This window comes from Uranotaenia lowii, chromosome 1 (genome assembly GCF_029784155.1).
Source record: "Uranotaenia lowii strain MFRU-FL chromosome 1, ASM2978415v1, whole genome shotgun sequence".
NCBI classification, from domain to species: Eukaryota; Metazoa; Arthropoda; class Insecta; order Diptera; family Culicidae; genus Uranotaenia; species Uranotaenia lowii.
In genome coordinates this window covers 147,436,833-147,462,101 of record NC_073691.1, presented here as the reverse complement: position 1 = coordinate 147,462,101, position 25,269 = coordinate 147,436,833, and the positions used below count along the sequence as shown (strand labels likewise).

The 25,269-nt window shown below is 41.0% G+C and overlaps 1 protein-coding gene across 1 annotated transcript in view; it reads left to right on the top strand.

Moving 5' to 3' along the window:
• Positions 1–25,269, top strand: part of LOC129738010 (cadherin-87A) — a 565,342-nt gene that overhangs the window by 183,258 nt on the left and 356,815 nt on the right. Inside the window, exon 3 of the mRNA XM_055729186.1 lies at positions 20,316–20,526. Within this exon, the coding sequence (XP_055585161.1) occupies positions 20,316–20,526 (211 nt within the window). The remainder of the gene's footprint in view (positions 1–20,315; positions 20,527–25,269) is intronic.

The following is a 25,269-nucleotide window of genomic DNA, read 5'->3' as shown; positions in this document are numbered from 1 at the left end:
GCCATTGTAGTGAGAGGTAAGATTTCTCGGGATAACCATTTTTCGTACTCGATTACTCCTTAGTGGTATAAACTTTTCATAAAGGTAGAATGGGGTTCTTGTTGTGTACATTTTCTGGATCAGGATGTTTGAACGGTGCTTGAAGAAATCGTAGAATGAACAGCCCATGAAACTCCAATGGTGTATGCAGACTCTCGCATAACGGTCCAGTTTGTAAATCCATCTGATGCAATTGTTGATTGTTACGCGTAATCTATCCATAGCAGCAGCAGAAGCATTCAATAAAAACTCAGAGCCAAAAGTAAGGTGGGGTAAAATGAGGGTTTTGGCTATTTTCAGTCTAAAATGTGGTGGAAGCATGCTGGCTGTCAGTTTCAAACGACGGAGTACAGCGTAGATTTTACCACATTGTGCATTTACTTGATGGTCCCACACTAGATTACTTTGGAAAATTATACCAAGATTTGACACTTTTTCAACATATGAAACATCAGCCGATCCAAGGGTTATAACCGGGAAGTCTGGAATAGCTCGATTACGAGAAATAAACATCACGTTGGATTTTGCAGCGTTGATTGGAAGCATATTTGTGTCGGACCAAGCTTGAATGTGCGCTAAATCATCGTTCAGCAGTCGTGCCATTTCCTCAAGTGAGCTGGTAGATGAACACAGGTAAAGTTGGACATCATCAGCGAACATATGTATTTGACTGTGGCAAATAACTGATGGCAAATCGTTGATAAACAAGCAAAACAACAAGGGACCCAAAACTGAACCCTGAGGTACACCAGACATAACCGGAACCGGGTCTGAACATAATCCATTCACGTTAACAATCTGCGATCTACCAGACAAGTAAGATTGGATCAAGTTTACAGCTCCTGCCGAGAAGTTGAATTTCACTGAGAGCTTCCTGAGTAATTTGACATGTGAAACCCGGTCAAAAGCTTTTGAGAAATCTATCATCATCAGTAATGCAAGTCCTTTTCTGTCAACAGTAGCATGAATATCATCATGCACTTTCAGGAGAGCTGTAGTTGTGCTGTGGCCGGATCGAAATCCCGATTGATTGGAGTTCAGCAAGTTAGCTAAATTCAAAAACGTAGTGATTTGAGTTTTCACAATTTTCTCAAATACCTTCGACAACGTACATAGTATGCTGATTGGGCGGAGATTGTTCAAATCGAAACTTTTCCCTTTTTTACGTATTGGCAATATTTTAGCCATTTTCCAGGTTCGAGGAAATTTTGAATTTGTGAGAATTAAGTTGAAAATGAACGTTAAGGGACTTATCAGTGATGGTAAAATCAGTTTCACAAACCTCATTGGAATATTGTCGGATCCAACAGCGTTCGATTTAACGGATGAAACAGCAAGAATTACGTCGTTTTCTGTTATCGTTGAAAATCTGAAGCCGTGCGGGTTGGCAGGAGGGCAAGCAATATTGTTTTCGTCAGTCGTAAAGTTTGAGGCGGAATGATTATTGATTTCATCGGGAGAATTGGAAAACAAGTTTTCAGTTCCATTATCAGACGGTTTCACAGCTAGGACATTAAGCGTTTAGGCACGATATCGTGCGGTTGAATGGCGATAGGATCTGATTGAACTGAGAACAGGTTGATGATCACCACCATTTCAGTTTTGTGGCTGTTGAAGCGTATTCAGTTCTCCACTACCTCGATGGAAAAGCCTGCCAAGAACAACAAAAAAATAAATAAATACTTCTACAGAGGTACGTTGATATATACATTCAGCCCATATTCCATGCCCTTGCCCATGAGTAGCCATTGGCGCCCTCTTTTTTTTTTCTTTTTTTTTGGTTACCCAGGTGGTAAATTCGAAGAAGGAATTTAACGAATTGGTCCCAATGCACGTCGAGTGCCGTGTCTACATGGGAACAATGGGTCAACTCGTTATATACTCATCCGTATATACATATGCCCTAAACTCCACCTGGGGTGTCAGACTATTTCCCAAACCGGTACCTGCCCTGAGGCAATACTTCGGTAGGGGTGTCTAATTCACGCGTAGCGCTACTTTCGCAACACTCGCCAAGAAGTTCATATTTAAATTTAATATCATCCTGACCGCCCAAGATCATCTTCACGTTGTGGTCCCATCGGCTACGCTGATTGTTTTGCGTAGTTCATTTCATAGCTTCGGACTCTTTAAGCTTAGTAAAGTTAACCTACGTTATCCTACGTCAATCGCAATTTGCGTCAGTCTCCAACTCCTTTGCAAAGCAGTCATTATCCGGGCGAGCCCATCACTGACTGCCTGCCATGTGTTGATGTCATCACACATCTTCTGCAACATGTTGTCCGCTGTCGTTTCTGGTCCGCAGGCGGCGAATATGTTGGCACGTTCCTCTTCAAATCTTGGGCAATAGAATACCACGTGTTCGGGTGTCTCGTCCACGTCACTGCATGTTAGGCAGACCAGCGAGGCCGCATGTCTGAACCTGTGGTGATACTTCATGAAGCATCCATGACCAGTCAGGAATTGCGTCATGTAGAAATCCACTTCGCCATGCTTTCTCTCCACCCACTCTTTGATGTTTGGGATCAAACGATGGGTCAACCTTCCTCTTTCCGAGCTGTCCCACAGCTGCTACCAGTTGGCCATGGAGCTATCTCTGGCTCGTGTTCTCACGTTTTGCGTGCCTCTATTTTCGTAGCAATATGAGTCCTCCACCAACAAAACCGAGATGGGCATGCCCTCCTGGCTTCGTATACAGTGGCTTAGACCAAGACCATCACCGGACCTATTTTAGCCATTTTATGAGCTGATAAAGAACTTCAGAGGAAAATGGAAAGTGCCTTAGCTGCGTGCTTGACCAGGGTAAGTCTTGACCAGGGTAAGTCTTGACCAGAGTAAGTCTTGACCAGGGTGAGTCTTGACCAGGGTTGGTCTTGACCAGGGCAAGTCTTGACCAAGGTGAGTCTTGAACAGGGTGAGTCTTGACCAAGGTGAGTCTTGATCAAGGTGAGTCTTGACCAGGGTGAGTCTTGACCAGGGTAAGTCAAGACCAGGGTGAGTCCTAACCAGGGTGAGTCTTGACAAGGGTAAGTCTTGACCAGGGTAAGTCTTGACCAGCGTGAGTCTTGACCAGAGTAGATCTTGACCAGGGTAAGCTTTGACCAAGGTGAATCTTGATCAGGGTGAATCTTTACCAGGGTAAGTCTTGACCAGGGTAAGTCTTGACAAGGGTGAGTCTTGACCAGAGTAAGTCTTGACCAGGGTAAGTCTTAACCAGGGTGAGTCTTGACCAGGGTGATTCTTGACCAGGGTAAGTCTTGACCAGGGTAAGTCTTGACCAGGGCAAGTCTTGAACAGGGTAAGTTTTGACCAGGGTGAGTCTTGCCCAGGGCAAGTCTTGACCAGGGTAATTCTTGACCAGGGTGAGTCTTGACCAGAGTAAGTCTTTACCAAGGTAAGTCTTGACTAGGGTGAGTCTTGACCAGGGTGAGTCTTGACCAGGGTGAGCCTTAACCAGGGTGAGTCTTGACCAGGGTGAGTCTTGACCAGGGTGAGTCTTGACCAGAGTAGGTGTTGACCAGGGTAAGTCTTAACCAGGGTAAGTCTTGACCAGGGAGAGTCTTGACCAGGGAAAGTCTTGACCAGGGTAAGTCTTGACTAGGGTGAATCCTGACCAGGGTAAGTCTTCACCAAGGTGACCCTTAACCAGGGTGAGTCTTGATCAGGGTGAGTCTTGACCAGGGTGAGTCTTGACCAGAGTAGGTCTTGACCAGGGTAAGTCTTGACCAGAGTGAGTCTTGACCAGGGCAAGTCTTGACCACGGTGAGTCTTGACCAGGGCAAGTCTTGACCAGGGTGAGTCTTGACCAAGGAGAGTCTTGACCAGGGCGAATCTTGACCAGGATTAGTCTTTACCAGGGTAAGTCTTGACCAGGGTAGGTCTTGACCAGAGTAAGTCTTGATCAGGGTGAGTCTTGACCAGGGTTGGTCTTGACCAGGGCAAGTCTTGACCAGGGCAAGTCTTGACCAGGGTGAGTCTTGACCAGGGTAAGTCTTGACCAGGGTGAGTCTTGACCAGGGTGAGTCTTGACCAGGGTTAGTCTTGACCAGAGTAAGTCTTGACCAGGGTGAGTCTTGACCAGGATAAGTCTTGACCAGGGTGAGTCTTGACCAAGGTGAGTTTGACCAGGGTAAGTCTTGACCAGGGTAAGTCTTGACCAAGGAGAGTCTTGACCAGGGCGAATCTTGACCAGGATTAGTCTTTACCAGGGTAAGTCTTGACCAGGGTAGGTCTTGACCAGAGTAAGTCTTGATCAGGGTGAGTCTTGACCAGGGTTGGTCTTGACCAGGGCAAGTCTTGACCAAGGTGAGTCTTGACCAGGGTTAGTCTTGACCAGGGTGAGTCTTGACCAGGGTAAGTCTTGACCAGAGTAAGTCTTGACCAGGGTAAGTCTTGACCAGAGTGAGTCTTGACCAAGGTTTGTCTTGACCAGGGTAAGTCTTGACCAGGATTAGTCTTGACCAGGGTAAATCTAGACCAGGGTCAGTCTTGAACAGGGTAAATCTTGATCAAGGCAAGTCTTGACCAGGATAAGTCTTGACCACGGTGAGTCTTGACCAAGGTGAGTTTGACCAGGGTTAGTCTTGACCAGGGTAAGTCTTGACCAGGGTAAGTCTTGACCAGGGTAAGTCTTGACCAGGGTAAGTCTTGACCAAGGAGAGTCTTGACCAGGGTAAATCTTGACCAGGGTAAATCTTGACCAGGGTAAGTTTTGAAAAAATTTTTTTGGCAAGATCGAGAAAAATCCGGAAAGTTTCATTGGGAGATCCAAAATCAGCTATAAATCAACTATTCGACCAAAGTTCATATCGTAAATCGTTTAAAGAGTCCTAGAGGATCTTACTGTGAGCTAAAATATGAATATAAGTAAAGTTGAGTTAATTCCATGAAGTTAAAGAATGTGAGAGATTTTCCATGGTTCATTGTATTAAAAGTCCCTACAACTTTCAAACTTATGTGTGTAGTTCTGAGTCATCAATTTCCAATGAATCCTGATGCTACATTTAATTAAAATCCCTTTTAATCTTCAATCTAAAACAAAACAATTTAAAATGCTCAAAAACCAGTAAAACTTTCCACCGAGGAGTTATTTTCCACGACCCAAAAGCTCGCTCATTGCTTTTTAATCATTTCGGAGGGAAAACTTTGAACATATGGAAAAACACATGACCCATTACACTCCGTTAGCAAAAAGAAATCCCTTGGCAGCACCAAAAAATTAAACGGAAATCGGAAACACGACAGCAAAAACAATCAGCTCACATCACCGGCAAACAACAAGACATATCGCTCAGCAGAGGTGAAATTGATATACGACCTCGAAATGGAAAAATTCACTCGCACACACATTCTTGGCACACAAACACAGTCTCGAAATGGGAAAACGGTTACATACGCATACGAAAAAAATCGAGTTTCGGTGCTGTCAAGTGGTGGCAAAACTGCAGATAAGCAGTAGAAAAGCGCAAAAATTGGAAGAAACGGCGAGTAACCGAAAGAAAAACTCCGCTGAAACTAAGATGAAAAATGAAACAATGCTGCGAAACATTGTTTTGCCCGCCCCGCCCGAAAAGAAAAGTGTTTTGTTATTATTTTTGCAAGTTTTTTTTTTTGCTCGCTTTCTTTCTGTCTCTTTTCACTTTTGCTTGTTACCACGGGCTGTTTCCGGGTAGTTTTTCATTTCTTTCCTAATGTTCCTTTTTCTGCGGGTGTTTTCTTTTTTTCTTTGGTTTGTTTTGTTTTGTTTTTGCTGCCGCAGCAGACTTTTCCACTGGACCGAACCGGCGAGCCGTCAGCGGGGCAACTTGTTTCCGTTATAGCAGTTTTAGTTTCTTGAGAAAGTGGTCGGAAAGTTGGGACAAAAAACTAAGCTTGGTCCATAAGGACTCGCATTAGGACTTTTGGCCACATCCGGTGGACTGCAGAATGGAATCGGAAAGGGTTCGGGTTGTTGTTTTTTTTTCGATTACCCACCCATGCTAGTTCATTTGATGCTCCTGTAAACGGTGGGTGGAAAATGTGTGTAGCCATATATTGGTGGGAAAGAAGTGGTGGCAAAACGATTCTCCTACCCAAACACTCGCTGTTGCTGCTTCTTTTGCTAAATGAAAAGTGGAAAAGTTTACTCCGGTACAACTTTTGTGCTTACACAGCTTTTCTGCGCTATCACAACAACATCCGCGTTGTTTGTCATTTGGTGTTCCTAGGACGTGTCTACGATGGTACAATAGCGTTGGGAGCTAGTTTAAGTAACCTTGAAGGCAAAATCAAGCTATACGCCGTAACAGAAGCATTAATAGTCCTTCGTTTGGACTTAGTATCGAACTTCAAAAAAACTTCTATAATTGAATAAAAAGGATGGTTCAGCTACCAACGTGCGTTTTATGTGCCTTTCTGATAAGAAAAGGCTCCAATCAGGATCTTCTTTGCACCTTGAGTTACTTTTTCATTTGAAAAGTGCGAGTTCAAAGGAAAAAGTAAAGGGAAGTGGGATAAGTTTCATTTAGTTTCTTTAAGAGATCCGTTTGCGCTGGGTGAAAATTTGAGTTTCTTTTGGGTTGAATAACAACTGTGCAAATTGCCAGCTTTTGGATTTGATATGAGCTGTAGCAAATAATTCAAAGTTTGTATAAAAATTAGCATGGAAAAAGTTACTTTTTTTGTTTAAAAAATCCTAAAGCTTACCGCTGCAGTGAGTTAAAATTTTTCAAGCCACATCTTATTGCTGAAGATTCAAAGAACAACTTTGCTGGAGAATGTGAATTTCTAAGATGCGTCAATCAAAAGTTATGCGATTCAAAATTGAATCATTTTATATTATTTTTCACATATGTATTTTCAAATGGCTCCCCTGCACTGAATGTGGGATAGGAGCCATTATACGCTGGAAACTAGCTAGCGTGTTTTCTTATGTGCAGAGGTGCTTTCGTGGTTCGATTGTTGTGGAAGTTGGATCGAGCCTTCCACACCTCGGCAAGATGGGGGATGGGTTCCATATTAAATCGGACTGAAATATCACACAAATCGATCATTTCTCACAAGTAATGCTGATGCTCAGACTATTTTCAAATGGTTCCGTTTCGGGTAAATAAGATGGAGAGACTGTAAAAGTGCATATTGTGAAGGCTGCTGCTCTGATTGATGCTACTCCGGTGAATAAGACGGAAGACCTACCGGTGGAAAAGGTGGATTGGCTTAGAAGCGCAGATTTTTAAAGCTTGTTTGTTTTGATTTGACTTCCCGATGCAAATAACAAATTGGCTAAGAAGCGCAGATTTCGCAGGCTGCCATTGCAGATTGATTGTTTGTTCTGAATCGGCCTTTCCTTAGAAATAACGGATTGGCTTAGGAAGCGCAGATTTTTAAGGCCGTGGCTGCTTATTGTTCATTTTTGAATCGGCTTCCAGAGAAAAAAAAAACTGGTTGGCTTAGGAAGTGCAGATTTTCAAGGCTACTGTCGCAGATTGTTTGTTTTGATTTTGCTTTTCGGTGGAAAAGGCGGATTGACTTAGAAGCGCTGATTTTCAAGGTTGCTGATTGTTTCTGAATCGTTCTTCTGATAAAAATGACGGACTGGATTAGAAAGCATAGATTTTGAAGGCTGCTATCGCTGTTTTTTTTTTTGTGTTCAGTTGACCTTCCGGTTAAAAAGACGAATTGGCTTAAAAGCGCAGATTGTTAAGGATACTGCTGCTGCTTGTTTCTAAATAGGCTTTTCAGTAAAAAAGGCGGATGGGCTTTGGAAGCTCAGATTTTCATGGTCGCTGCTGCAAATTGTTTCTTTTTGAATCGGCCTTCCGACGAAAGAGATGGATTGGCTTAAGAAGCGATGATTTTCAACTTTATTGTCACAGATGGTTTATTTTGATTTTGCCTTCAGGTGAAAAAGACGGTTTAACTTAGAAGCGCTGATTTTTAAGGCTGCTGCATCTGATTGTTTGTTATGATTTTGCCTATTGTTTATTTTTGAATCGGTTTCCGGTGAAAAAGACGGATTGGCGTAGGAAGCGCAGATTTTCAAGGCTACTGTCACAGATTTTTTTTTTTATTTTGACTTCCGTTGAAAAAGACGAATTGATTTAAGAAACGCATATTTTCAAAGCTGCTGCGGCTGATTGTTTGTTATGATTTTGCCTTCTGGTGGAGAAGATGAATTGGCATAAGAAGCGCAGACTTTCAAGGCTGCTGCTGCTGATTGTTCCTGAATCGGCATTCCGGTAATAATGACCGATTGGATTAGGAAGCAAAGATTTTTTAGGCTGCTGCCGCTGATTTTGTGTATTCATTTGACCTTCCGTTGAAAAAGACGGATGAATTAAAAAGCGCAGATTATTAAGGCTGCTGCTGCTCGGCCTTTCGGTAAAAAGGCAGATGGGCTTTGGAAGCTCAGATCTTCAAGGCCGCTGCTGCAAATTGTTTATTCTTGAATCGACCTTCCAGTGAAAAAGACGGATTGGCTTAAGAAGCGAAGATTTTCAAGAGGACTGTCACAGATGGTTTATTTTAATTTTGCCTTCCGGTGAAAAAGACAAATTGACTTAGAAGCGCAGATTCTCAAGGCAGCTGCTTCTGATTGTTTCTGAATCGGCCTTTCGTTAAAAATGACCGATTGGATTAGGAAGCAAAGATTGTTTAGGCTGCTACTGCTGCTGATAAAAGACGGTATATAAGACGGATGAGCTAAAAAGCGCAGATTGTTAAGACTGCTGCTGCTTGTTTCTGAATCGGCTTTCGGTAAAAAAGGCGGATGGGCTTTGGAAGCTCAGATTTTCAAGACCGCTCCTGCAAATTGTTTATTTTTGAATTGGCTTTCATGTGAAAAAGACGCATTGGCTTAGGAAGCGCAGATTTTCAAGGCTACTGTCGTAGATTGTTTGTTTTGATTTTGCCTGACGGTGGAAAAGACGGATGGACTTAGAAGCGCAGATTTCTTTTTTTTTTATTTTTACTGAAACTTTCAAACTGTGAAAATTTTACTTATTCCAGAACCGTTTCACGAAGTAACCAAGCATCAACCAGCAACCGTGCCTTCATAAAAAAATGAAAGTTGTGAATTTGATTTTCCTTCTGTTCATTCAAAATATGAAACCGAGATTTAAAAATCTCAACACATCCTTCAACTTTTTTTCCCTGCTTCTTCCATTCGCTTTGTCCAGAATGGCGGAAAAGTGTTTTAGATGCACTAAACCCTTGTGCTCAGTCCCAGTTGCTGCAACCGGAGCCAAGATGGGCGACTACACCAGCAACAATGGCTGGATGCTGTTTTTGCTTCTCTTCATGCGCCGGCACCAGCAGGAAATTGCCGCAATCTTCTACTTATTCCTGCCGGAAGCAGCCAGCCGGCATTTCATTTGCGGACACCATCACCATCGTCATCATCATCATCATCCTCCGGCGGGGCTTCACTAAGCTGTGCGAGCTTACTTTGACCGGAGTTTACACCCGAGTGTGGCAGCTGTTGTTGTACCCGCCATAAGTTGTTTGGCTCCTGTTGGGTTTTATTTTTCTCGCATTCGCTGCTACTACCTACTCTAGTTCCACTTCATGTTGATGGGTTGCACAACTTGAACATCATCACGAGAGCCATTCCTGCTCTGCTCGCCACCATTTGGATGGGTACAAACTATGCGCGCACTTCCAGGGAACTTTCGAGCTTTTGACTTTTCGTAATGTGATCGTTCGAAAGTTCAAGTTTGTTTCAAGCGAGTTTTTAGACCTCGACTTTTTTTGTCCTTTTGCAGCACCCAGGCACCCTCGATTCAACTTAAAACCACAAAAAAATAAAAACATTTAAAGGAAATACATTGTTCAACATCCTTTGAACATTGTGAAAGATAATCACCTGGAGACAATTTAGCTGAACAAGAAAAAACTGAGTAAGCAAATTATTTTTGATAAAGGCTTTAGCAGGGAATCAAAAAATCGCGTGAGATAGATCATTTCAAAATTTGCAAACATGGCGGACTTTCTATAGTATCCGATTTAAACTGATTTCAGACGACATGTTATACGATCTTTTCACTATGCAGTTGGAACTGTGATTCGCAACACCATTGTAAAGACTCAAGTTATCATTTCCGATACGATTTTATGTTTGCTGGGCCGCTTAACCGCGAACATAATCCACCGCCTCTTCGGCGGTTCTCGAAGATCATGAGATTTTTGCTGTTTTCCTGTGAATCGCCGTCACGAAACAGATTCCAGAGGGAATGATTCACTCATCCTCAAATAATCGATCCTAAATTCTGCTATGATGTCGGGATGTGAAGCCTGGTGCGACACTAGTAGCAAGCCGAACTAAGCCGTACAATTTGGTGCCTTTTCTGGCCACGATGTTGTTCTGTTTTGGTTCGTTTGTTTTCTTTGCTTTACCTTCGATTTCAAATTTTAACTCCTCTAGTGAAAGGGTTTGACATGTAGGTAACGAAAATAAGTGTCGCGCGTTCGCTAGTACAAGCAACTACCCAGTAAGCGCGTCCTCTCAGAAATCGACAGAGCATGCACAAAATTGAGAGTTGAGTCACCGAACTTAGAATAAAACGGTTAATTTCGGCGACACTCCGAGAACGCAAATGTTCTCATTCGGTTTGTCCTGCCGAGATACCTAGAGGCAACGAATACGAATGCGTACGTGCGAAACCAGTTTGAATCGTACGCTCGTACGGTGTGCTCGCACTTTAACCCCGTCTTTTTCATATGCGTGCTTTCAATCGTAGCAGTCGACTTTTCCAGGCAAGCAAACACGCGTATCGAAGGGAAACATACGATTCAGGCACGCGTATGGTGTGTTCCTCTCTGCCGATTAGATGATGCAAAATCGTTAGAGAGATCGATACGATCCCTCTGTCGATTTGAGTTACCTCTCTGTCGATTCATGTTTACTGGGTAGTAGCTTGTACTAGCGAACTCACGACACTGATTCAAACGGGTAATATCGTTTATGCCCTTTTTGAGGGACATGGTATGTGTAAACGAAACACGTTGCTCGTGGTTTGATAAAGTTTTATTCAGTTTTGGAAATGAGTAAAGAGTTTTTTCAGAAAAGTTTTTCTGTACAATAGTATTTAAAGTTTTATATAAACGAATGTTTTGCAGCGCACACAGGTTTAAGCTAGTAGATTAGAAAGTTATTAAACTAACAAACATACAAGCACTTTTTGTTTTTTAAAACTTTCAAATTTGATTCCATTTTTTCTTTGACTCCATCCTTTTGCTGCCTGAGTTGGGTAGAGAATCCGCTCAAGCTAACCCGGACAGAGCCAAGTCAAATAAAATCACCACTCTTGGCTCTCTAGCTCAAGATCAACTCCCTACTCATCCGAGTGGTGAGTTTAGCAGACTCGCAAGGAGCTCAAATCAAGCTACGATTTGTACTTACGCTGCACACTCGTCAACTAGCTGTAATTTCGAAATGATCTGGGAATCCACAGAACTTTTTTCATGCAACTTGCAGGTTTTCACCCGCTGGAAATCGAAAGAACCCAATGTTCTTGAATCCCGGTGTGGTTTTATTTGTGCAATATTTAGCAAAACACTTCATTGTTTCGAACAAATTCTTATGCTTTCTCACTGAAACTAAACGCAATAAACCACTAAACCGACAATCAAAGTGCAACGAAAAGTAAACAAAAGCTTCGTAAAAGTCACTTGAAGGCTTAAACTGAACCAGTGCTACCAGCTGTAAATTTCAATGTTTCCAAAGACATTTATTTTGTTTGGGATAGAATGTCGTCACTCTCCTTATAGGCACTCTAGTTTCCCAAGTAACGATGTGTTTATTTATGCAAACACGTGTAATGAATTTTATACGAAAAGGGTAGAACCCATTGATTTTTGTTAAATTCTACACAAACTACACTAACACACACATTCATTCCTTACACTAAATACCTATCTGGAAATACAAATTATAAGCAGTCTATACAAATCACCCAAAGTGTTCAGATCTATATCCGAAGATCTCCGACGGGGGGTAGTTAGCTTTTAATAATCCCTGGTGATTTCCGTGTTTTATTACACACGTGTTGAAGTTCAAAACAAGTAGAATTAAGCCTTTAAATCTACTTCAAAGTTTCTATAATGCGAAGTTGCTTTTGAACGCCCGTTGGAACTAATTCAAAACTTTCAAGTTTACAAAATAGTACAACAGAGTTTTTTTACGAACTATTAAGCTGTACAAAAAGACTTGCAACCCTTTGATAGCTACTTGATTTTGAAAAAAAATTAGAAGTACGTAACAAGTAGATTGTTTTCCTTCATACAAACTTTATAGTTGCCAAAAAGTAGAAACAGAAACTAAAACAGTACTTTAAAGCTTTTTTTGAGTATTGGCTGAACTTAATAAAGCATAAAGTTCCATGGACCTCGAAAAAGCATTTTGAACAGCAAAAAAGTTCCACAGAACTTTTGTACAGCTACATATGAACTTATAAGTTCGATCCTTAAGTGATATTCGAACTTTTGGTCGCTTGGGACGTCTCAAGCGAGTAGAAATAACGACGCAGGTCGGTCAAAATAAAACGACTCAAGCAAGCCGGAAAAACCTTGTATCAAAATTTAAAAACAAAAATCAAGCTGCCCGAAAAGAATCGGAGTCATAACAAAAATATTCAAGCGAGTAAAAAAAAAAATACTCAAGCGAGTCAAAACCAAAGGACTCTTTCCGACTCAAGGATTTAAAATCAGCCTACCTGTGAGCGGATTTTATTTTTACTCTTCGGATTTTTTACCCATCAGACTCAAGCTCCTGGAGATTCTGCTCAACTCACCACCGAAGAAAAAATCATACCTGCTGTGCTTGAGCTGATTTTCTAGCCACCGAATTTGACTCTACTCACCACTTGAGCAATTTTTTTTTAGAGCGAGTAAGCTGCGCTTGGTAAAATTGTCGAGAGAATACAAATTTGTATTTCGCATCATGAGATCCCACCTCAACAGATGAGAAAGTTTGAAACCATCCACAGTCCAAATTCTCGTCGGTAAACTGTATATGTTTTTCTAAAAATTCATTATATTTACGGCTTATCTTCTTCTTCGTTTGATTTCTCATATTTCTTTAACACTTCCCACCACCTTCAAAAATTTAATATATTCTTAAGTTATGTTGGAATTTGGGTTGAGAAATGGTGAAATCATTTGAAAAAAGAATTCAAAGAGATATTTTAAATGTACGCTCATAAATCAAAGCGTCATTCAAGCATTTTTGTGAAGTTTTTGTTGAACTTCTGAAGAACATAAAGAAGAACTAGATTCGGTGAGAGTACACGCTAAGTCTACGATATTTTTGGGCCTCTAACAACTGCTCACATCCCCACCAATCGTAAGCATTTTAAATAAGGAATAATTAAATAAGTTTATACATAAATTAAAAAAAAACGTAAACTTTTTTGAACGACCTATTCTTTTAGGTGAAATAAGGCGCTGACTCCAAAAATCAAATTGAAAAAAAACTCGGAAGAATATTTTTTGAGTTATGCTCTATACATGAAATTTTGAAAAAATGTACTCCCACTTAGATTTAAATATCTCGGACTGAACAACATTAAAGGGTGATACGATCAAAATTTGGTCAAGGGAAAACGCGTGTTAATCGGTGAAATGGTTTATTTAAAAAATCAAATTAAATTTCTTTTTCAAGTTTAATTAGTATAAAATTCAGGAAAAATATTCAGTTAGGCTACCGCTTTCCCAAATCCGAATTGCCGGGACTTACACTTAACCCCTGCCATCAGATTTTGTACAGCCACTTTGTCCACCTTCTTCGCCGCAGAAAGCCAGTTTGCCTCGAACTGTTGCTCGTCCTCAGCAGTTTTTTTGGTCTTCTTTAGGTTCCGCTTATCAATAGCCCAGTATTTCTCAATTGGGCAGAGCTCTGGCGTGTTGGGAGGGTTCTTGTCCTTGATAACCACCTGCACGTTGTTGGCGGCGTACCACTCCATGGCCTTTTTACCGTAATTGCAAGATGCCAAAACAGTACGGAACAACCATGTTTCTTAAGGAAAGGCAGCAGACGTTTATTCAAACACTCTTTCACGTAAATTTCTTGGTTGACAGTCCCGGAAGCTATGAAAATGCTGCTTTTTAAGCCACAGGTACAGATGGCTTGCCAAACCAGATATTTCTTCGTGAACTTTGACAGTTTCATGTGCTTGAAAATATCTGCTACCTTTCCCCTTCCTTTTGCCGTATAAAACTCCTGTCCCGGAAGCTGCTTGTAGTCGGCTTTGACGTAGGTTTCGTCGTCCATTACCACGCAGTCAAATTTCGTCAGCATTGCCGTGTACAGCCTCCAGGATCGCGCTTTGGCCGTCGTATTTTGTTTATCATCGCGATTTGGAGTCACTACCTTCTTGTAAGTCGATAGTCCGGCTCGTTATTTGGCTCGATGCACGGTTGTAGATGATACACCCAGCTTATTTGCGGCATCTCGGAGAGAGAGGTTAGGGTTTCGTTTGAAACTATCGGCAATTCTCTTTGTCGTCTCAGCGGCTTCCGGTTATCGATTTCCCCCCGATCCAGACTTCCTGGCTGTCGACAAAAGTTCCGCAAACACTTTAATTACATTTGACGGTTACGGTTGATTTGGCAACTTTTAGCGATTTTGCCAGCTTTGCGTGCGAGTAGTTCGGATTTTCGCGATGCGCGAGCAAAATTTTGATACACTGCTCTTCTTCCTTGGACGGCATTTTGACAACTGAAGAGTGAATTCCAAAATCAAAATAGGAACAACATTCTACACACACACACACCTTCAAAATGAGGGGTATTCAGGTTTTTTAAATGCAAAATTGCAAGAAATACGTCAAGTTGATATTGACCAAAATTTGACCGTATCACCCTTTAATTTGAAATCTCATTTTTTGCATTTTTTTACATAGTATTTCGTCTCACGACATAACTTGACGAACATAATTCCTAAAATTCACTCGGTTCATGGCAACCGTTCTCAAATTCCTCGGACACCCCACGTTCGCCAGATCACGCTCCACTTGGTCTAACCACCTCGCTCGCTCTTTTTTTGCAAATTGAAGATCAACTTGCTATCAATCAGTTCAACTTAATTTTTGCAAATGTTCCAATGAATTTATGATGTGATTGAATATGATATAATTGATTTATGATTGAAATCATGAGAAAAATCTTTGCATATGGAATGGATATGATCAAAATTCCACAACTGCTTCACAAATTGCAACAATTTGCACATTTTCACTCTCTCTGAGCACTGTTTTCTCTCATTTGAACTCAAACCTTCTAGTTCTCTCTAACAAATTGCCACAAATTACCACAAATTCAATCAATAGCTGCATAATTTGTGTGATCATTGGCGAATTTGCTCCCATCATTTCAGTTCCCCGGTCGTCGAATATCTTCCAAATCGTGTACTCTTATCGCTTTAGCCAGAAGTTTAAAATATGTATGTTTATTGCCTCCACTTTGGTAGGTTAATGCTGTTTTTTCGAGTTTCATACGATCATTCTATAATGTAGATGAAACTTATAACAAAGTTGTTGAGAAATGTACACGCTATTAATTTTTTGGTGTAAATTTACGTCCAAATTGGATGCACAAAATTCGCTCTTTTGACATAAAATTAGAGTAGAAAAAACAGAAACGAGTAGAAAATAAATCCTAATTTAATGGTTTGTAAATTTCCCTCAATACACGTTAACTTAATTTTGAAAGTGGGCTTTTGAAAATGCTCCTGGAAATCCGTTCATATAATTCGTTTTGCAATTTTAGTTGGAATCGTTGACTCTCATCATAATTATATTCCAATAAAATTTTCTGTCTGTTTTTCTCATTTCAAAAAACGGCTGAGCGAAAATTTGAGCCCATTTTCCATCCATTTGACAAAGTTTAGACCCGGTTGAAGTTTCCTTCTCCGAGAGACAGGGAAAAAAAACGTAGCGAACCACTTCAAAGAAAATATACCCTTAAAATTCATTAGCTCGGAAGCCAGAAAACATGGCAAATCTAATTGACTGTACAACTCTTTCGCCGGCGAATTATTCAAACGCAAACGCCCCACAAACTCCGTGTAAACCTGAAACAAGGCCGACGAAGGCAGGCCGAAAAGGGGAGGTTGGGTCGCGCCAAGATCATCCTTCGTTAATAAGAAAACTGTCGAAAATTCCCAACTGTTGCCAGTCTCGGGTGCCCCGCCAATGGATGAAAGATGAACGTTGCTGCTTCGCAGGAGTTTTGCAGCAGGCTTAAAGTTTATCTTGTGCCATCCTTGGCTGGAAAATGTTTTCGAATGTTCTGCTTGAATGGTTTTGACTAATAGGAACAAGAGCAGGGATTTAATATTTTCGAGCCTTTCGTTTCGATTTTATTTTTAAATAGTACTAAACGATACTTATTCTTGTTTAAAATTCTGGAATAGCACTTAAAATAGATAAAATTTTAAAGCATCCCTTGGTTGAACGCTCAATTTCGGCCTCAGCCGAACGGAGAGAAAAACAGAAAGAAAATTGAGAAAAAGTTTCCCCGGAAAAGGGATTTTCCGTTTGAAAACGAAGCAAAAAAATTAATTGATCTCCCAACCTATCCTTCCGATTAAACTTCCTTTTTAACGAAGAAATGGGCGTGCAGAAGATCAGAAAACAGCTTGAATTGCGTGTTTTGAATGGAAAAAAATCGATTGGTTCTATTAACCTTTCGAAGAAAAAGATACCCAAATTGTGTGATTTTTTTTTAAATTTAACGTCCCGATGGGTGTGTTTTAAATAAAATGTTCACAAAAATGTAGTTTTTTTTAAATCATGTTTCGTTATCAGTTTATGTTAAGAATTGTTTCAAGCCTTTGACGAATCACGAGTCTGGCTCGTGGTAAATTTTGACACACTTGTCTAGATTTTGTTTAGTTGACATGTTACTTATCTCGATTATGAAGAATAAGTTGCTTATCTGTGTACTTTTTATGGCCTTCAACCACAAATCAACTCGTTCTTAGAATTAGGAAACTCGTGGAAAATCGTGGACTGGAGGTTCAAGCTCGAATTTGACTCGTGGACGAAAGTGAGACCTCATTTAACGTTTTTCGTTTATTCGTTTATTAAAAAGTGCACATCAACGTTTCACGTAGAGCCTACATTTCTTTGGCATCAAATCACGAGTCTGACTCGTGGTTAAGAATAAGGGAACTGAGGAAAAATATCATGATTAATGTAAATTTTTCGCCTAGGTTTTGTCAGAAGAAATGATACAGACTAAGCCATCACCAATTACGAGCATGACTCGTGGTAAAAACTTGATGCTTCAAGCAAACACTTAACGAGTCTGACTCGTGCTTAAGCATTTGTGGCATTCAAGTGAAGCAATGTTGTTTACTTTCATGGATGTTTTGGCTCTGACAAACTTTTGAATTAAGATAGAATTAATCTAGAAACTTGATATCAGTGAACCATATACTCAAACCTGTTATAAGTTTCTGACAAGAGGCTTCCATAATCTTCCAAGAGAACCAAAAAAAATCGAGACATCCAGCTGACAACCTTCTTGACGTTTTTTTCCCACCCCTTCCAAAACACCCTCATTACTCCAATCAGACTTTCATACAAAAGAAAGAAACATTCTGGGAGCTGTTGCTCCAGCAAATATTAGCCAAATCATGACTCGAAATCCTGGGCTCCAGGGCTCCGATTCCCAATGACTATCACGTAATGCGTTAACAAGATATTCTACTTAGGCAAAAGTAGGTGGCGGTGCAGAATTCCTAATTAACGCTCGTTTTCGCTTTGATCAGCAGCAGTCATTGAAGGGGTGGAAGCGGAAGCTCGGAAGGGGGAAATCAACCGACCCACAAATCCCATTCGCACCGGAGACTAGTGGAACTTGTGGCCTGCGGCTAGATGAGCTTCCCACCACGAAAGAAAGTTTTGCTAGCAATTGAGGCACCGCTCTCTTTGTGTGCACCTGACAGTTGCCATAAGTTTCGTTCTCTTCTTCTGAGGCATCCGAGCAGAACTTTAACCTTCGCGATTCGAAACGCTATTCTTAAGCTTTTGGTGTGGGTGAAGTGTCACCGTTTATTGGCAATCTAGAACATCAAACGAACGACATTTACTTGCTCTAATCAGCGAATAAACAAATGATTGATTCAGCTGACGGCGATTTTCATTGATGCTAATTGGAACGCAACTAAGTTTGAGGATGACAACGACAGAAAAGAAAATTAATATGGGACCCGAAAAGGTGGAGAATCTTCGCTTTTGGTGCGAACTCGAAGATTGGAAATGTTTTGAACAAAAAGAGCATTTAAAAACTTTATCAATACGTCATTTCTAGGCATTTGAAGCCATTCATAAAACAACGAGCCATAAAAAGCATTTTGTAAGATTGGCCAAAACTAAAAAAAAGAAGGTTAAAATATTCATAACTTAACATCCTATGAAACAATTTCAAAGGAACAGTGTTTTGATAACAAAAATAAGCTGAATCTGGAATCTTAAATTGAAATTGAATCTGAATTTTGAATCTGATACTTAAATGTGAAATCTGAATCAGAAATATGCATCTGATATCTGAATCTGAAATCTGAAACTGAAATCTGAATCTGGAATCTGAATCTGAAATCTGAATCTGAAATCTGAATCTGAAATCTGAATCTGAAATCTGAATCTGAAATCTGAATCTGAAATCTGAATCTGAAATCTGAATTTGAAATCTGAAATCTGAATCTGAAATCTGAATCTGAAATCTGAATCTGAAATCTGAATCTGAAATCTGAAATCTGAATCTGAAATCTGAATCTGAAATCTGAAATCTGAATCTGAAATCTGAATCTGAAATCTGAATCTGAAATCTGAATCTGAAATCTGAATCTGAAATCTGAATCTGAAAACTGAATCTACAATCTGAATCTGAAATCTGAATCTGAAATCTGAATCTGAAATCTGAATCTGAAATCTGAAATCTGAATCTGAAATCTGAAATCTGAAATCTGAATCTGAAATCTGAATCTGAAATCTGAATCTGAAATCTGAATCTGAAATCTGAATCTGAAATCTGAATCTGAAATCTGAATCTGAAATCTGAATCTGAAATCTGAATCTGAAATCTGAATCTGAAATCTGAATCTGAAATCTGAATCTGAAATCTGAATCTGAAATCTGAATCTGAAATCTGAATCTGAAATCTGAATCTGAAATCTGAATCTGAAATCTGAATCTGAAATCTGAATCTGAAATCTGAATCTGAAATCTGAATCTGAATTCTGAATCTGAAATCTGAATCTGAAATCTGAATCTGAAATCTGAATCTGAAATCTGAATCTGAAATCTGAATCTGAAATCTGAATCTGAAATCTGAATCTGAAATCTGAATCTGAAATCTGAATCTGAAATCTGAATCTGAAATCTGAATCTGAAATCTGAATCTGAAATCTGAATCTGAAATCTGAATCTGAAATCTGAATCTGAAATCTGAATCTGAAATCTGAATCTGAAATCTGAATCTGAAATCTGAATCTGAAATCTGAATCTGAAATCTGAATCTGAAATCTGAATCTGAATTCTGAATCTGAAATCTGAATCTGAATTCTGAATCTGAAATCTGAATCTGAAATCTGAATCTGAAATCTGAATCTGAAATCTGAATCTGAAATCTGAATCTGAAATCTGAATCTGAAATCTGAATCTGAAATCTGAATCTGAAATCTGAATCTGAAATCTGAATCTGAAATCTGAATCTGAAATCTGAATCTGAAATCTGAATCTGAAATCTGAATCTGAAATCTGAATCTGAAATCTGAATCTGAAATCTGAATCTGAAATCTGAATCTGAAATCTGAATCTGAAATCTGAATCTGAAATCTGAATCTGAAATCTGAATCTGAAATCTGAATCTGAAATCTGAATCTGAAATCTGAATCTGAAATCTGAATCTGAAATCTGAATCTGAAATCTGAATCTGAAATCTGAATCTGAAATCTGAATCTGAAATCTGAATCTGAAATCTGAATCTGAAATCTGAATCTGAAATCTGATCTGAATCTGAAATCTGAATCTGAAATCTGAATCTGAAATCTGAATCTGAAATCTGAATCTGAAATCTGAATCTGAAATCTGAATCTGAAATCTGAATCTGAAATCTGAATCTGAAATCTAAATATGAAATTTGAATCTGAGATTTGATAATCTTTTTCATTTACACATTCGATTGATCAATTCAAATTAGGTTTTGTAATTTGTTTCTTACAAGTTTATTCTTCAAGTTTGCACGATGTTATTTTTCCTATCTAATTTTTTTCTTTTTTTTTTCTTCGCCCTCAGCACAACCTTTCTCGAAATTGTGGAAAATTCATCGTAGCTTCCTGCAAATTTTCGACGGTCGCCATGAAACCTCGACTTAAGCTGCATAAACTATCTGCAACGGATGCTGCCTCCGGCCGCCGTTGGAAGGCGTCGCGGGGGCGGATGGCATCTCCGAAGGCCCAGGCCCTGACGACATTGCTGCTGATGATGGCCCTGCTGCTTCAGACATGTAAGTAGAACCCATATGTAGTAGTACATAAGTAGTAGGTGAACACCTTCCAGAAGGTGTTGGGCGACAAACATATTTCTTGCAGAGATATCTGGCAGTTTTGAGAAGGGAGTGTTGATGTAAGAAATTTTTTTATGTAATAGTAGAACTGGAGCGAAGATTTTTGTTTTTCTCAACTTAATATATGAGTGAAAATTTCAATACTATCTATTTCAACGGATGAAATTCACGTCCCACTGGAACGTTCCTATCCAAGTAATGGAAAAAAGCATAAAATGAGAAAAAAAGCATATCATCACCTACACGTGGATTTGTCTTACAAAACTATCTGTGTCTTGTACTGGCCAAGGTGAGCAACTTCCAATCCGCACGGAAGCTTACGGATACGAACTTTTGCTGTTCTGAAAATAAATTTGCCCTCAAGCCAAACTCCATTCGAGAAAATCGGATAGGATTTCTCGAAAACATATCGAAACCTTCCTTAGGGGAAAACGTATCTGAGAGCAGCCGAGAGAAAATGGCAAGAAAAAAGTAAGAAAATGTTGTTTCCCCCAAACTATCACCCCCACGGGGACCAACAAAGACGACGACGACGTCCATTTCCAGGACCATGGCCAGATTCCGGCACATTCCGAGAGAGCCAGTTTGGTTTGGTCCGAAGAGATTTGTTCCTTGGGTCCATTCCCATTTTTCTTTTACGGTTCAATGCGCTCGTTTTGGGATGGCACGTTGCTTAGTTGTTTTCGGGTCTTTTTTCTCTCTATTTTGGGATTCCAGCTCCAAGAGTCACCATTCGAGGGGGATGGAAGTCATCGAATATATTACCACTGAGGCAGCCGACAAGGTCGAGAGGTGTCTCCGAAGATAAGAAAAACCCACACATTACATCCGGCATGTCTGTACTCTTGCTACTGAAGGCGGAAGCCTTCCGGACGGCCGGTTTCTGGGCAATGGTTGCTGTTCTTTCCGGCTGAATGCGGTTTGTTCAATTATAGTTAGGCCGCCGCCTGCTTTGAGGAGTGTTCCAGAACGATTGTCTTATCGAGGGTGGAACCGGAAACCTAGCGATAATCCACAGTGGTGTACCAGCTGAAGCCCAATGATAGATGAGTTTGTGTAAAGATAATTAAAATTGCCTTGTAACAGCCCCAATGTCATGGTTAATTGGTGAGAATTTTTGATTGTACACGTTAGGAACTTGGGAGGGATCGTCCTCCACCCCCCCTCTCTCATACCTAACACATTCGTATCAGATTTTCTATTCCAAATAACATAACAAGCTGTTACACACCCTCGCATTCGACAACTTCAGACTGGTACAGAAGATCTTAAGACGTATGCCCAAGGCTGCTCCTGCTTGTTGAAGTTTCGACAAAGCTAGAATCTCTTTTGATGATCTTTGAACCACAGAAGTTCGGCATTATTTAGGTCAATGAATCTAAAACAGTATTTGATATGTTCACTAGAACAATAAGTTGACAATCATTACTCCGAGTTACTTCAGCTTCTCGTACTCACTGGGGGTTTAATACACCAACCTCTCCTCCCGACGACTCTAGGCCTGACTTCTTCTCAAACGACTCAAAACCCGACATCTCATCAGAATCACTCGACGTTTGTCACTTTTGTCCATCGTGTTTCGGTCGAGAGTAGCTTATCTTGGAATCGTATGTTTCCCGACGTTGACGACATCCTACAGCGATTCGAAAGCCTTGTCTGCCGTTGAGAATCAATCTTCTTCGACGATATTGAAACACTTTTAGTCACTACATCTTAAACACACATTAAACAGAAGGTCATACCTTATCCTCACAATTTCGATCATTAGGAAACGTCTATACTCGGATACTCTTAGGTGATGATTGACAACACTAGGTATTATGGCTCCGCGGCTCTTCTGGCTTCCGTGTGTCGGTCGAGTTGCGCTTATCCTAGACTTACGCCTGATACAGCATACGATCGGATCTTTTAACACTACGATTCGGATGTTTACTAAATGTTGAAACTTACGGTTTCCTCCGGCATCCGTTAAAAGCAGCAAACGATTTCTGCTGCCACGAGCAGAACCAAAACATTGTTTGTTTTGGTTCCTCTTGCTATGTCTAATTCGCAATCGAGAACAATAGATCAATGATTGCTGATGACAGGTTATGATGATAAATAAACGCGGTACAAATGTTCACACGGGTAAGCTAGACTACTCAAATTGGGTTCGTGGTAACGCAACAGTTTTGCCAGATCCCTTCTGGGTAAGAGTATCAAAGTAATCATTCAGAAATGAGTACTTTCCCGGTTAGGGAATATGGAAAGTGACAAATATCAATCGCTGATAAATTGTGTGGTTATGTAACGACTAGACTGACGAAACACGAATAACGATAACTCTAATCCACCACTGAAACATACGGTTTTCAACAGGTTATGGGCCCAGATACGTCTAGATTGGAAAATTATGAGTAATTGAGAGGGGTACTCTCAAGTATATTAGACTTGCAGTTAGCAAGTTCTGCTGCAGCCAGCGCAGAGGGACAAGCCAGCCCAGAGACGAGCCAGAGGATCAGCCAGCAGCCAAAGGATCGCCGAAATGTCCCAGGCCAGCCAGGAGGTTCCGTCAAAGGTCGAGGCTGCAAAGTCGGGTTCCGAGAGAGTTACTCTTGATGCCGTCACGAGCCACGTCGCTGCATTCAGCACACGTGAGCTCATTCAAGCCAGCAGTGTCACTTTGCTGTGGCTTTGGAGAAGTCGTTTTGGGCGACGGTTAGTTGCCAGCAACTTCAGCAACGTATCAGAGTCTAATTGAACTCATAGTGCTAAAGGTTGCCTTCCAAGGAAGTTCAAAGGGTTGACGCACCTGGACGAAAGTCTATGAAGCTGCAAGTCGAGAAAATCGTTCTCGTGCTTTTTAGCTGCGCTGTGGTTAGCACGCGCGAGCTTGTTTTCGATATTTGGAAGATGTTCCGACGACGGTAAGTTGCCAGTGATTTCAACCACTTCTTGATTTTTGTGGCATTTAGGACGAGGGCTGCCGATCGAAGTCCGGCCAATTCTCGGAGTCACCGAGAGAGGGCTTTGATAGCTACAAGAGGATGCTTTTCTGGGGTTACCAGAACACAACACTCGAGATATGTTGTACGATCGCACGCTGAGGTTATCAGCCACCAGTCAGCGTATTGTGCGAAACGAGAGCAACTTCAAGGGTAGCGATGATGACGATGACAATGATGGCCAAGATTCCGTCAATCCGGAACCGGCTCTGAGACGCAGACGGCGATTCAGAGCTACTCAGCGTAAATGTGGAGCGAAATGAAGCGCCGAGACAATTAAGGGTTCTGGAAGACCAAGACCAATAGAAGTGGGTGCCGGAACCACGGATAAGAGCGAGATTTGAGAAGCGGTTAGCTTAACCCAGGTTACAGGAAACCCATTCTGTTTCTGACACAAATGTTCGATGGCCGCAGCAGAACGATGGTGAGGTTATCACCGAGCAGCCGTTCAACGATCTGATCGGTTGTTTGCAGTCATCTTAGAGATCGAACATCAGTGCTTAGGTTAGCGCACTTTGTAAATACCAAACCAGCCCAGCGGATAGGTATTGGTCAGGCCTGAAGCGTATTCTGCGATACCTTCGACACGTATGACCGATGTTGCGTTGGTATAGCGCAGAAACGCGAACACGGATCTTCTTACGGGAATCTTTTTTCGTGGTCAACAAAACGTCAGCAGACGGTCAGTATGTCTTCGACCGAGGCTGAGATAGGAGCTCTTTGCCATTCAATCAAAGAAGGTATGTGGCTAGCAATCTCTCTAGGTGAATTGGGTGTGGTTAGCACTCCTTCCACGTTTAAGGAGGACAACATCCCTTGCATTCATCGGGGAGATCGTAAGAAGCGGTCAGCTTTCATTGCGACACATCTCTACTGAGGATCAGCCAGTTGATGCATTCACCAAGTCGTTATCAAGGGCGAGATGTGCGAAGCTGTTAAGCATTCTCGATTGGCGAATTGAGAGGATTTGTTGAAACTCACCGTTCGGATCCTTCAGAAAATGGTTTCCTACGCCGATCAGAACGATCCATCGGTAGAAGATTTCTGCTGTATCGCACGGAACCAACACACGATTTGTATCGGTTCTCCACATGCTTTGTGTCCAATTTGCAATCGAGAACAACGGATCAATGATTGCTGATGACAGGTGATGATGATAAACGCGGTACAAATGTTTTCATCTTCACACGGTTAGGCGAGACTACCCAAATTGGGTTCGTGGTAACACAACAGTGTTGCCAGATATTCTGGGTAAGAGTATCAAAGTACTTATTGATAAATGAGTACTTTCCCGGTTAGGGAATATGAGAAGTGGGCAGTGCGACGATAGCAATCGCTAATGAATTGTGTAGTTATGTAACGACAAGACGGATGAAAACACTGAAACCTGCGTTTTTAACACTGAAAAACGGCACCTTCTTACACCGACTCAAGAGGCTCGACCTGTTTTTTGGGCTTCTTTACCTAGAAAGTATCCACCGATAGATATTTACCCCATTCCTACAAGGTCAATTGCGAAGAAGATCAAGTCTAAGTTCCGCTGCTTCCCTCGTTGGAAGCAGCACTACTCAGATACATCCCGGGCGGTGAAGTGCGTTTAAACGTCACTGAGAAGAACGCTTGCATTTGTTTTGACTGTGCGTTTTGCGTATTCTTCCACATTCCATTCCACTGTAGATCTGCCTCCTCTCTCGATCAT